The 15,057-nt window shown below is 41.9% G+C and overlaps 1 protein-coding gene across 2 annotated transcripts in view; it reads right to left on the reverse strand.

Annotated features, from left to right (window-relative positions):
* pitpnm3 (PITPNM family member 3) overlaps nucleotides 1–13,983 on the reverse strand; it is a 106,562-nt gene extending 92,579 nt beyond the window's left edge. Inside the window, exon 1 of one of the 2 annotated variants that reach the window (XM_074639899.1) lies at nucleotides 13,727–13,983. In XM_074639899.1, the coding sequence (XP_074496000.1) occupies nucleotides 13,727–13,742 (16 nt within the window). In that variant the 5' untranslated portion in view covers nucleotides 13,743–13,983. The remainder of the gene's footprint in view (nucleotides 1–13,726) is intronic. The other variant, XM_074639898.1, reaches the window with a different exon arrangement.
* Between the last annotated feature and the right edge of the window lie 1,074 nt (nucleotides 13,984–15,057).

Consider the following 15,057-nt stretch of genomic DNA (forward strand, 5'->3'; position numbering starts at 1 on the left):
TTTACACAGAGGTCTGCAGCCGGGTTGAGACGGTGTGCTGACAGCATCCATTACTGGAGCAGTTCCATTGCAATCACGGGTTATACCCCTTCTATCTGTCCCTCGCTTACAGGTATGAATATCTAGCTTTACTACACAAACGCGGCTGCAGTGCTACATACAGTATGTGTGTCACAGGACACCACTGGGTTAAACGTTTGACTTTTAATGTAAGAGTGGGATGGATGGCCCAGTCTTAATGGTCTGTGTCAACTACAGTAGACTGTGAGCATAGTCCCTGAAAATGCTATTTGGTAAAAAGGCATAGAAGAGATTTTTTTGCCATATAATGTTGGTCTCTTATTAATTTGAAGCAAAAGCCTACATTCAGGACTCACCAGGTTTAGTTCAGAGTTGGAGGGTGTTGGAAGCCTGCAGCTTCACAGCGAGGACAGGACTTCTAGAGAGAGCTGTGTGCAGTCACCAGGGCTAACGTTATATTGGCTGTTGATGGTCAGTAAACCCCACAGTGTCCCGTTCTTTCTCGTTTTAAATACAGAATATTTTGAGTTGTTTAAAGGCACCTCTGATGAAACTATGCTGAGCTGTTCATTTTAGCTACAAAACCAGAGAAACTGTAAAAAAAAAGTAGCCATATTGTGCCTTAAGGCTGGCCCACACTAAAAGATTTTTCAAATCTTAACAGATGTTGAAAATGTGAGAGACCCCACACATAACGACACATTATGATACATTTAACAGTTTTTTTTCCTATAGTGTGTGGTGAGTAACAATTTGGCCAAAACAGCAGCACACCACACACTAACAGATTCCATTCATGAACAACAAGAGTCCCGACAAAAAAAAAAAGAAGTCTCGCAAAATCTCTCACGATCAAAACGTGACTTTAGTGTAAACAAACATTTTAGGTCACAATTGGCTATCCCACGTGACTGTATCATCGGCTGTCCTCGGGGTTCCCCACACACAACAGAATATCCGATCATAAATATTGAACATGTTCATTATTTACGATTTGAGACTAGTGCGGCCAGGATGGACTTCCGAGTCGATCGAGGAAAGTGAAAAACACTCTTAACATACCTCACACCACAAGAATATCTGGAAAGAAAATCTTTAGAACCATCAAAAAATCTGGGCTTTGCTGACGATTGTTGGGAGGTAGGAATCGGGCACAAAATCGGCTTGATTCTCGTGTAGTGTGTAGCCGGCATTAGGGCGCTTTCACAAGCCATAGTCTGTTTGGCTAGTCCGAATCAGAGTGAACTTCTCCTCCAGTTTATCTCTTTAGTTTAACTTTATAAATGTCAGTATTTTTGTGGACTTTATATAGCATATTCTGCATGTTCTCTTTGGCCCAAATGTCAAGCAACCATCGGACTAAGTCCAGGTCAGTCCTCTCCCACTCATGTTTACCTGTTGTTAACCTGTGTCCATCTCAACAAATGCCCGTGTGTGAGGGCTTTGGTTTAGGACCCAGAAGCAGACACAGACACAGCTGGATGGTGGTTGAAAGTCAGGTGGATTTATTATAATTAAAGGTGGTGAGGGCGCTGGAGAAGGCAGGGGACAGGCAGGCTGTTGAGCAGGGTGGAGCAGCTGGAGGAATGAGCTGCGGCGGCGTGAGGATGGCTCGATGGGAGGCTGGCACAACTGGTAGGCAGAACAATCTGGCGAGGACTGGCAGGAAAGCTGGTGTTCTTGTACTGTGGGTTGATTAGGTGATTGTTGACAGGTGCAGAGTGCAGAGTGGAGAGTGAGACCAGGTGCCTGATGAGGAAGCCGCGCCCCTGCCACACCCACAGGCAGGGGAGGGGGAGACCCAGGGAAAGCAGAACACTGAAAAACTCCTGGAGTCAAGGCCAGAGACGTGACACCGTGCCCATAATCCCCTGCGTTTTGATTCACTTCCTGCAATTGGGTCAGCTTATGTTCTCACTGCAATCGAACCACACTAGGATTCGCCTCCGCAAACAGTTTCGGACCAGTTGTTTTGGTCTGCACCAAAGTACGATTACTGCATTCACAAAGGACCAGAGTTCGATTAAAATTGAATAAATGTTGTCTTGTGAAAGCACCTATAATCAAAGAAATTTCTCTGGTCTAGTATTACAAACAAAAAGAGGGAGGCTGTTAGAGGAATCTATATTAAATCTATCTATTACTTTCTGGGCAACAGTTATTGTATAGAAATCTGTAGACAGATTTTATTTATATTTTATTTCCCTGTGTGAAGGTGTTTTTTGTTTATGTTCAATATCCAGCTATGCCTGTGGTGACAATTTGCTGCAGATGTGTCTGCATTTATGGATGAATAAGCTTAATCAAGTTATCTTTCTTCTAAGTGAATGTTAACCTCTTCCATCCTGCATGAGTCATACATTATATGACATTCACAATGCGAGAAAATCTCTCGCTCTCTCTGTCTCAGGTTATCCTGCTGAAATAAATCCTTATAATTTATGAATCTATACGGTATTTTCCATTGATTGTCAGTGTAATTCACACACTAAATACATATGATTTACGGGAAATTCAATACAGACACGTTAACCTGTAGGGCTGTGATATAAAGGGAAATTGTTTTTCTATTGGCAGCTGTTGAAGATGCTGTGAAGTTATGGATTCAGGTTGGTAACTCTGGGAGACGAGTGAGAAATAGCTCAACTGCAGCTCCTGAAAGATTTATAATTGAACACATTCATCTTTCTATCTTCGATTACGTATATTTGCCTCGAGTACTCAAATCATATAAGAAGATCAAGAAGAAGAACATTCCAGCCTTGGACTGCACAACTGCCTCCAGCTGTACAGAGAAGGAGTTGGAAATATATCTAAACCCCACTTTTATACCAAGTTAAACTCAAGTATTTGCTGAATTGTTCAATGTTATGAAATATTAAAACCGGGAGTGGGCAATGAAAAGTGGGAGTCTCCTGGGAAAATCGGGAGGGTTGGCAAACATGGCCGCTGGTTCACTTATACTGGGTCTGATCATCTGGGGGTTTCAACATGCAGCTGGCTTTAATTGCAGTTTAATTCATCTTGCAGGTGTCTTTCACAGAAGGGCATAATTTCCACAAATCTCACAGGATATATGCATAAGCATTCATAATTGTACCTGTATCTCAAAGTGGCATAAATATAGTTAAAAAATCCTCTAGTGTGGAAATATTAAAGTCAAGTACAACTACCTAAAAAATTTACTGAAGCACAGTAGTGTGTAAAAAAAAGGGACAGGTTGGTCAATAATTACTGCACCTTGAAGACTCCCTATCGCTCCACACATCAGATGTTTTTGTCCGATTAGTGGAAGCTTCAGTGATTTATTCGCTAAGTCTGTTTTCATTGCACTTTGTCGCATTTTGCTTTTATTGATATACAAAGTTCCCACTTAAGCTAAACATAAAAATCTTTTTTGCAATTTTTTTTTATGCACAAATTGAAAATGCACATAAAAATATGTGGATAGAAACACACTGACAGACGTGGCAAATCCAATGACTTTCATTTGTAACGCTTTTGGAATTCACTGACAAATGAAGTCGTGCCAATAGGCAACGTATCCTCATACAACAGTTCGTATGATATCTCACGAAAAGTTATTCCTCATTTTTCGTGCATTTTCCTACGAATGTCCAGCAACACGTGACGCACGTGTCAATTTCTGCTCCAGTCTTTTCAAAATAAACTTCCGTCTCCACAGGAAACAACTTGGTTAGGTTTAGGCAACGAAACTACTTAGTTAGGTTTAGGAAAAGATTGGCTTGGTTGGGTTTAGGCAACAAAACTGCTTGTTTAGGTTTAGGAAAAGATCATGCTTTGGGTTAAAATAACTCTGAAAGTGACGTAACTTGAGTACGGCAGTTACATGACAAATAAATCAACGTTGACTTCTGGTTTCACACGGGGTATGAACATCGGCCTCCTGGGCGAAAGTCCGGTGTTCTTTGACCAACGCATCCACCCCGACCTCCTCCCCTACGCGGTGTATGTTGCTCTTCATACATCCTGGTTCATGATTACATGGATAACATACAAATTTATTTTGCGGAATTCATATGAATTACAGACCAATTCCGGACCAATAGATTCATTTCAGCCAAAAACAGTCCACTGTTACCAACTCAGTCCTCCTACCACAAGGTTTATATGCTTGTAATATGTATGCATGCAAGACAAAAAGTAAAGTATTCCAGATTTGAATGTGAAATTGCTTCAACGTGAGTTTGAAGAAGGTCCTCATAAAGTGGTCAGGGTTTTCAGGATAATGAGCAAGCCGTCAGCATTAAGGACGACCTCATAGGAGGAATCTGCTTTTGATCAGTTGCTACCATCCTCAAGGAATTTCTTCTTGTCGGAGCTTCATCTCTCATTGCCCCTCTCTCCTCTCCAACCCAGATGGTCTGTAAGCTATGAGAGTGCCAATATACACATTTTGTAATTAGCAGCATTTCATATTCAAGGAACTCTGAGCAACTAAATGAGCCACCGGGTCATAGGCGATGGCAACGGCTGCCGTCACGCAGAGAGGAAGCGCAGGAGGGCTCTCTGATGATGATGCAAACCACTTCTGAGTGAATATTGGACGGGCCACAACATCAGACTGTGATATCTGCCACGTCAAGAGGAAATCTAATAATGTTTTTCTTCTCCGCGTGGAGAGGGGGGAGGAAATGAGAAGTGCCGACATGCAACATGCCCCGGTAAAGATGAAAATTACAAGGACTTGACTAGACGTGATGTACGGAAATCAACAAGGAGAGAAGGAAAAAGATTCTGTGTCTGTTAATGCCACACTGAACATCCTGTGGTTCAAAAAAGGTAAACAATAAAGTTGGCAGAAGTCTGCCTGGTCCTCTGTGAGCTGGAAGTAGCTATAAATAGCCTGTCCCCTAATTTAATTAAACCTCATTTCAGCACAAAGTTAAAATCAATCTCTACAGCCAATGAGAGACATCGTGGAGATTGATTCATCCTCAAAAATGTTGAAACGGTCACAGCTTCACCTTCCAGACATTATCCCCCTGGATGCTATTTATCTGCACTGCAGCTACGCAGATCAGCGTCGCATCGACTGTTAATGGACTGCCTACGCCACGACTAGGTGATAATCACCGTTACTAGCTGCACACTCTCCCCTTCTGTCGATGCAGCGATGTCCACATATAGTACTGCATGTCCAGCCTGTGGAGGGCTCCATGTGAAGGGGTTACATTATGAACTCCGTGCTCTTATGATTTTAAATTGGATAAACACTGGGTTGAAGAAGCAATCACTTAATTACAGCTTACTGGTGAGGGGATCACAAACCTCAACTATAATTTTCATACATGATTTAAGTATTTGATTATGAATTTGGGAGGGTGAGGAAACCAGATGGCTTGGAAGCTATGCACTGATGTTTTTCCAATTAATTCAGTTATTTTTTTTATCTTCCCTCAAGGACAACATTTAGACATAGACATTTAGAGTGGAGTTTCTGTCCACCTAGCGAATGTGAGTCCAATATTCACTCCTGTTTTAGCTCTGTTTTTGGTCTCCACCACCTCTTGGGTAAAAATGTCCATCTCTCTTACTAAAAACAGATGCCAAAATGACCCTATGAGAGTGTCGAGAGTGACCCAAAACAGTAAAGCAGTGGGCCATAAAACCATAACAATGAACCAAACCTTTGTAGCCTAAACCTTTGTGAAATTGCCTGTCAAAAAAAAACAATGGTTATCCTCGACATCCTCATGCTTGATTTATGCTTGACAGATCTGCTAGGTTTGAGATTGTCCGCATTGCCAAAGTGACATCACACCATCAGACACGCCCCTTCGTGGGGGGTCCCGTGTGGCAGGTTTTCGCCTAGAAACCATGCTGAAACCATGCGGTAGACATGAGTTTTTGATACACTTCCCCCTACAGTTTTGGAGAATATTGGTTTTCCGCAAGGAGAAACCCGCAGAGAGTACAAAAGATCCAAACATTTCCTCGTCATGATTCCGCATCAGCTCATGTCCAGCATGACTAAGGCTTTAGTCTGACCGCTTATAGTATTTTGCGCTACTAATGATTATTTCCATTATTGACTAATCCGGCGATTATTTTCTCGATCAGCCAATAAAATGTTTGATATAAAATATTGACGTCAGTTGACGTCTTTAAAATTGCTTGTCTTGTCTGACAAACTGTCTAAACCCTAAAGATATTCAGTTTACTGTCATAAAGAAAACTGGGAGATTTGAGAAGGCAAAACTGCTGTAACAGCCGTATGAGAGCAGTGCAGAGCAGTGGCCGTGAGCTAGCCAGTGGGGCACGCTCACATGCACTAAAAGGAACTTGCGGCCGGGCCAGCCCGGCTATGTAAACAAAGCACAGAGAAACTTGGATCACAACACACATTGAGGGAGAGTGACATTCTCTGCTCAGGTAGACATTATTCCTCTATATCTTTACATAGCAAATAGTTGTTCACTGCTATATTAATGCTCTGGATATCGTATAGAGCATCTTTAAAAAAAAGTAGTTTTACAACAATTTGAATGAGTGAATTCAACTGGATGCTCTCTGGCAGGTGCTTCCAATCAATCATCAATGTAAACTAGCCGAAAACCCAAAATGATATGAACCTTCTAAAACATTTGCACCACACTAGTAGATTTTAAACTAAATGTCTTTGCTAACAGTCTAGCATTAAAGAGCTGAGTGAGAGCACCTTTAAAAAGCCCATTTAGAGAGCCTGAGAGATTCTTCACAGCCAGAAATCTGTGATTCACTAAAGGCGAGACAGAAAACGCTGTTTCTGCCTTCCCCTTTGTATTCAGACACCATTGTGACGTCAAGACATTTAGGCCATGACAAACAACAAGTGGACCGGTGCCCGGCTCCAGGTGAGACGGTCCCCTGCCACCGTCTTGTCTCCGACCTCAAATAGCAGCGGGCCAGCTGCTGTGTGCATTGCGAGTAGCTGCTCCCCGACATGGGCCCAGTGTGCTTCCCCATGACAAACATGTATTAAATTTAAATTAGCACTGTTTTGTATGATCAAATAAGATAACAGAGGTCACAGGCTGAATGCATTAGCACACGCCTCTGTAGGATTTAGAGAACATTGTGGTGCTGCTTGTTGAGCAGTCTGGGGACTATTTGCCAGGACGACAACCCAACACACAACAAGCCGCTGCTGTATAATAGAGTTTATAAAAGTATGTATCATGTCTTAAACTGAGTGATATGAACTGGGTTTGGACCATGACTGACAGCTTCAAATAAAATCGTTTTTGCAGAAAATGTGCCAGCAGTCTATTCCCTGTTACAACATGACAAACGTGACAGATTCAACACTAAAATACTGCTTTCAGCATTCACTATTCACCTTGACAGAGAAAGAGGAGGAAGCAGAGAGAAAAATAGAGAGGCTGTTCATCAGCATCCTTCAGCTCTATTTTTAGCTTGATGCTGAATCTCAGCAAAACAGCAGGTAGGCTACCATTTATTTTATTTGGACAGCAACTGAAAAAAACACCCCTTCAGACTGATCCAATTTCATCAAATATGACGAATAAAAAAATGCTCAGAGGTGCGATATCTCACACTGAGCGCTGGAATGGTTCATGAAATCTTTAGGGAGGACAAACAGTAGGGATCAGTTAAGACTCTGGGGAGGGGAGGATGACGAACATGACTGAGGGTGATTAGAAAAGCAAAAGTTCTTAAAGAGATCTGGCAGCACAAGACCTGTGTGGCTTCAAGACGCTGCTGGAATGGGGTGGAAGTAGACTCACGGAGAGAGAAACAGCCATGTAACTAAAGAGTCTATGGTTTGAATCCCCACACCAGCGAGTTAAATTATGGGTCCAACTGCTCAGCGGCCAATAAAAAGACTGAGATGTTCGCAGGTGTGAAAATAATTGAATGAGAAGCAGAGCACAGCTAGAATTGAGCATCTGTATTTCTTCACAGAAAGTCAAATTAGACAAAAAACAGTTAGTAAAATGGCTGATCGCCAATTGGCATCACTGAATGTGTGTTCAACAAGACTATAGGAGTCACCCATAGCAGCTCTGTGAGGTTGTACTAGTTACATGCTGATGTTATTGTTCACCATGTTCACCACCTTAGTTTAGCATGTTATCATACTAATGTGCTAAACTAATAAACAAAAAGTACATCTGAGGCTGATGGGAATTAGTTTTGCAGGTATTTGGTCATAACCAAGGTGTTGAACAACTTTAACATCGGACTTTCGCCCAGGAGACCGCTGTTCGTATCCCGTGTGAAACTAGAGTCAACGTTGATTTATTTTGTCACATAACTTCCGAACTTAAGTTAAGCCAATTCCATAGTTATTTTAACCCAAACGTTGACTTATTTGTGACGTAACGTACGTACTTAAGTGACGCTAATTCCGTAGTTATTTTAACCCAAACCACCATCTTTTTCTAAACTTAACCACGTGGTTTTGTAGCCTAAACCTAACCAAGTTGTTTCCTGTCAAGACGGATGTTTATTTTGAAAAGACTGCATGCATGTAACAAGCCGATTTTGACACATATTGCTGGACATTCGTAGGAAAACGCATGAAAGATGAGGAATAGCTTTTCTTAAGATATCATACAAACCTTTTTGTAAATTCAAGAGTCCGGTCTTGACCTGCTCTACATGAAAAGTGTCATGAAATAACTTCTGTTGTGATTTGGCGCTATAGAAATAAAATAGACATGACTTGAATTGCCATCCCGAGCAACGCCGCTAAACCTAAACTTTGAGTCACACCTGCTTTATTTTGAGGACTGAAGCATTCCACAGCAGAGCCCTCGTAATTCCTGATCATTATTAATAAATCCTTATTGCTCAAAATGATCTTCCAATATTTGGATGATTAAAACTGGGGGGTTCTTTTCTGTTTTAATAGGCAGTCAGTGAATCTGGGCACAATGCCATCGTTTCTGCAAATGCTGAGAAAAGGCACAACAAACTGTAAAGCTCATAGCCCATAAACGCTGGTTGTCATACTTTAATGATGAAATAATATATACAGCACTCATATATTAATCCTTGCCTTTTATATCACAGTCCCTAACCGTGATAATGGTGCAGATTTAGCTCTCAAGTGAGTCAAGAGAGAACCGTTGAATTAGAATCAAGAAGTGTAGAATCCCTCGCAGGCCTCTTATAATTGAAAATGACAAAGATAAGATCTGCATACGCAAGTGAAAGTCGTGAAATTAAAAAGTCCGCCCTGTCAATGTTGGCGGGACTTTAAAGAACAATGCTTCGGTTAGAACCGCTCTACTTCACGAGTCTTACTGTGAGCTGAGGTCAAGCGATGTTTAATGAAAACAGATTCACTGTATGCGTGAGATATGAATGCAGTACCAGTAAACCCACACACATTGCTCTCAATCTGCCACCGGCCTGCTGGAGCATCACAGGGTTCACGTGATTTTATAGAGCTGGGCTGAAATAATGTAAGGCCTCGCAGTTTCCATTAGCGAGTGAATTTTACGGTGAGGCTCAATGCAATATAATTAAGATTAACTGGAGATGACATCCAGTTGCAGCTGTTGGGAAATAAAAAATGATTTCCCATGCAGTCAGAGAATCTAATTTGTCTTGTGAGATTATCTACTAAAAATACCACTATTTGCTTGATTTCTAGAGTGGAACAAACTGTTGGTGACCTCAGAGGCTGCACCTGACACTCTTATGTAAAAACATGTACAAAACATCGGTCCCTCAGTTTCAGAATGAAAATGATCTTCAGTGTCTGATGTTTGTATTTATCCCCTTTCATATTTGTATCATGAGCAGGGTCTTTTATTAACCCTTTCATTGGCGTATGCCTCATGTTGAATCTGCTGTGCTGCCAGTCTTTGTTCAAATCCTCATAACTCTATTTCAAATTCTTGTGGCATTGCCAGCGTTTCTTAAAAGAAAACCAATGCACTCCTATAGACTAAATGGACTCCTTTGTATTTCCTGGTGCAATGTTTCTTAATGCAGTAGCTGACAGGAAGTAAACTTGGACCAAAGTTGTTGCCCTAGCAATAGAATGGCAATGAAAAGGTCATTGCTTCCGAAATTCCATACCAACATGCTATTTAGTACAATAAAATAGTATGTGAGATGTTTTAGTATGTCTGAAACCTTAGTATAAAACCAATTGCACGCAAATTGCATGCTATTTCCAGTGAAATATTATAGTATGTAACGCTACGGAGGCATGAATATCCCACAATACAATGCAGTAGTGACAACAACGTTCATAACAGACGTTGACCAACAGCTCTGTAACATCAATAAGACTTTAATTTAACTGTAAATATAAAATTTCACTTTGCTAGGCGTAATATATATTTTAAATTAGTTCAGACTTTGACTCTCACAAATCGTCGTTTCGGTCACATGAGGTTGGCATGGGTTACCATGGTAACACGCCTCCAACCAGCAAGGAGGCTCTCAGGAAGTGACAAACATAAATTACTGCTCACTATGTCTGAAAAGATACCTACTACTGTTTATTCACACAAAAGTATGTTGAACAATAGTACACATATTGGGTATGTAGTGCATAGTATGTGGTATCGGACAAAGACTATGTCAGAGCAAAATAAATCATAAATAAATACAGCAAAATCAGAATTATCAACTTTTGTAATTATGCATTCGTCTTCCTTGTCAAAAACCTGGGGCCTACATTACCCACAATGCAATTACACCACAGACAGCCGTTCGTAGCTATACGAAAAGTAATGACCTGTAATTTGTATGTATCCCACAAAATCAATTTGTATGTAATCTACGTCATCGTGAGGAAGTATAAAGAGCGACAAACGCCATGTAGGGAGGAGGTCGGGTGGATGAGAGGGTAAAAAAAAAAAAAAAACTTACTCTCGTTCAGGAGACCGATGTTCTTGTCCCGTGTGAAACCAGAAGTCAACAATGATTTGTCACGGAACTTCCATACTTAAGTTACGCCACTTCCGGAGTTATTTTAACCCAAACCACGATCTTGGTGTATCATCTCGGTGGGGCTGGACATTTATAGGAAAACGCACGACAAATGAGGTATAAAAGGTGAAAACACCGGCTGAAATTAAACCAAACCTGTGATCACTGATTATTGATTGGGAACATCCATCCATCCATCCATCTTCAACCGCTTATCCGGGGTCGGGTCGCGGGGGCAACAGCTCCAGCAGGGGACCCCAAACTTCCCTTTCCCGGGCCACATTAACCAGCTCTGACTGGGGGATCCCGAGGCGTTCCCAGGCCAGAGTAGAGATATAATCTCTCCATCTAGTCCTGGGTCTTCCCCGTGGTCTCCTCCCAGCTGGTCGTGCCTGGAACACCTCCCAAGGGAGGCGCCCAGGAGGCATCCGTGCTAGATGCCCGAACCACCTCAACTGGCTCCTTTCGACGCAAAGGAGCAAGGACTCTACTCCGAGTCCCTCACGGATGACTGAGCTTCTTACCCTATCTCTAAGGGAGACGCCAGCCACCCTCCTGAGGAAACCCATTTCGGCCGCTTGCACCCGCGACCTCGTTCTTTCAGTCATGACCCAACCCTCATGACCATAGGTGAGAGTAGGAACGAAGATTGACCGGTAGATCGAGAGCTTTGCCTTCCGGCTCAGCTCTCTTTTCGTCACAACAGGGAACATACATATGTAAATTGATTGTAATGTACGATGTTGTATTATGTGATTTTATGTATTATGTTTTTTATTTTTTCTTAAAAGCCTAACCAGGACAAGGTCTGCAAATTAGTTATGGCTAGAAGTTCTATATAGATTGCATTGGTTGCACTTTAATTAAGTGTAAGCTATCATGCTAACCGTTGTATGAGGAAACGTTGGCTAGGAGCATAATGTAGCCTCAAGCTGCTAGTCTCGAGCAGAGATGAGGAGCGGCCTACAGAGGTCTGATAAGCTCGCCTCTTCTAACTCCACACCCCCAGATTTATTTTTAATTTTCAAACTTGGAGTCTTCAGCCCCGACCAATGCTGACTCAAGTGACGTCACTCGAGGCAACTTATCAGATTTCACACAGCTCCCTCTGGAGCCACAAAAGGTTTTACACAACTTTTTTTCCACATATGTAATTGTTTAAAACCACGCAGAAACCCAGAATATTTCTATTTGATTTTAATGGTGCAGCCATAAAAACATGGTGTCTTTGGAATAATTCACTCACTGAAAGTAGCACACATCGCTGCAATGAAATGTGGGAACTAGCAGATACAGAAAATATATTCTGTCTAAATTTAAGGAACCCAGGTGGAGATTTAATGGGTTAATGCAACTCCTGATCTCAGGCACTTTATTTGAATCAGCCTCCAGTCGAAAGGGAAATATTTTATTATTCATATTCTATTTTAGAGACTTTCCACTTTGTGTCACTGCACCATCATATCTAGTGAGAATGTTACTTTAAATCCGAGACAGCAATATTTTAAAGCCCAAACCACACTGAATACAATCTCCTCTCTATTGTGACACTACTGAGAGTAATAATGATTTGATATTGTATTGATCCCTGCGGGGAGATTCTCTTTCCGCTCTCGCCTCGTGGAAAAAGGGCAGAGCACAAACACCACATAGCCTACAGAACAGTGAGCCCGAAGCTGGAAGCGATTCAGTGACTTGCTCAAAGGCTCTTCGGCAGGGCAGACATGCATGACAACAACACACGGAAATAAACTCTGGACCTCGAGGCTGAAGAAAGGCCTGACTAGTCACAATGCCACCCTGCTGCCACCAGCATGATGGTCAGGTTTTTATATTAACTTGACACCAGAACATGTGTGTTAATGTGTTGTTGTTTTTTAAAAATCCGTCTAAAAATAAAAGAAAGACTTTCAGTCTGAACATGATGTTTGTTCATACACAGAGGTAATCCTAACAATAAATACATTTCAGAGCGCTGCATTTTTTTGGCAAATTACCTAAAATACCACAATGCAAACAGGTGCCATATTTGCAGCAAAATAATCTTTTGAATGAGTAACAATAAACCTTTTATGGCACAGAAATGTGAAGACCTCAGAGCTGATGCTGTCCTGTCAACAGTATACTGCCCCCCCCCCACCCACCTCATATCCAATTAACAATCGAATGAGCTGCATGAAAAAAAAAAAAAACTGCCTGCTATTATTAGAAATGCACTGAACTCCTCTGTATTATCCGTTTGTTCACTTCTTCTTCTACCTCTCCTGATTTAACCTCATCCTGGCTGTTTATTTTCTGATTTTATTTAACTGATGCTAGAAATAGAGCAGATGTCAGAATGTGTGTCTACAGATTCTGTGACCTGATTGGGGATTTCAGCAAAAGTTTTTTTCTTTTTCTTTTTTCACTAGGCCTATATATGCTCCCTGAATTTTAATAGCTGTTACCAAAAATAGTGTCACCCCCCCATATGGTATTTATAGGGTCACACAGAACAGGGGACCACACACACATTGAGTCATTTTTTAATCTATTTGACCCTGCAGCGTCACATAATCTGACGGGTCACACATTTCGTTGGCACAGACACAGAGACAGAGACAGACAGGACAGATATATAAGGACAAGACACGGGCTGGACAGTGCAGTGTTTTTAAGACCGTCGCACATTCCTACAGATTGCCTCTATCCATCCATGCAGCACGCGTCTAGTGCGCGCCAACATCCAGCAGCAGCACGAGACGCGCTCTGTCTGTCTACCTGTTAGCACGAGAGCATGCCTTACCTTTTCCTCTCGACATAGTGTCCTCTCCCGCGTGTCTCCCGTCTGTGGTCACTCAGTCAAAAGCCGTCACGTTATTGTGCGCGGCAGCCAGCGTCTCGTGTCGGATAGTTAATTAAAAAGCAGCGGCTCTTCCTCCTCTCCTCTCCTCTCCCTCTGCTGCTGCTGCACCTTGACGCCTGCCAGCCAGACTGAAGCAGCCAGGCACAGCTGCCGTGTCGGTCTCACTCTCACTGTGGAGAAGAAAATCTACAAAATGTGCAGCTGCTCTCATTCACCTGAGTCAAGTCCCTCAGAGCAGCGGTCCGCCCATGATGCCGCAGACATACTTTGGGTATTTGTTGTATCTGTGCAGACTTCGCTCACATGTCATGATGCCCACCCAGCAGCGCAGCAGCAGCAACACTCTCTCCACCTCTCTCCTCCTCTCTCCTCCTCCTCCTCCTCTCCGCCGCTAACATCAGCCAGAGTTCCTCCAAACAGGACCCCGGTGCTGCAGCTCGACTGCCTCCAGCGGTGCGCTCACGTCCGCGGCTGCAGCTGCTGAAGGGCGTCCGTCCTCTTTCCCATCACCATCACCATCACACCAAGTCTGACTTCGCAAAAATACTCTGGAAGAATCCCTAAATGTTAAAAAACGATGTTCTAGTGACTTAAACATGCCTTCATTGGCAGGACTCATTTAATTAGCCTTAAATATTTCATTCAATTCCACTGGATCTATCACAGCAAAATCACTAATCTGCACAGAAATATTGCAGATATTAAACCAAATATCCCATCACCACCACCCAAGTCTGACTTTGCAAAAATACTCAGGAAGAATCCCTTAATGAAGACATAAAAAAGCTGTTTTAGTGACTTAAACACAAAGAAATGCCTTCATTGGCACGACTCATTTAATTTGCCTAAATTTTTAATTCAATTCCACTGGATCTATCAGATCAAAATCACTAATCTGCACAGAAATATTGCCGATATTAAACCGAAGATTAAATATAAAGTAAGTCATTGTAATGTCACACAAGTAGCCAGTGTTGTATATATTTTTCCCTATGCAGGGTGGGGCTGTCATATTTACTATAGCCTATAAAAGAAGATCTTCACATCTTCACAAAGGCTTTACACAACTTTTTTTCAAATATGAAAATGTGTAAAATGATGCAGAAAACCACAAATCAATTCCACAGCAGATCTGTACAGAAATTTTGCAGGAATTAAACAGCATATTAAATATAAAGTAAGTTATTGTAATGTCACACAAAATTGACAGTGTTGTAGGCTATATATTTTTTTCCCTATAAAAGAAGATGAGGTGTGAAGATGATGAGCAG

This window comes from Sebastes fasciatus, chromosome 7, assembly GCF_043250625.1.
Source record: "Sebastes fasciatus isolate fSebFas1 chromosome 7, fSebFas1.pri, whole genome shotgun sequence".
In the NCBI taxonomy this organism is placed as follows: Eukaryota; Metazoa; Chordata; class Actinopteri; order Perciformes; family Sebastidae; genus Sebastes; species Sebastes fasciatus.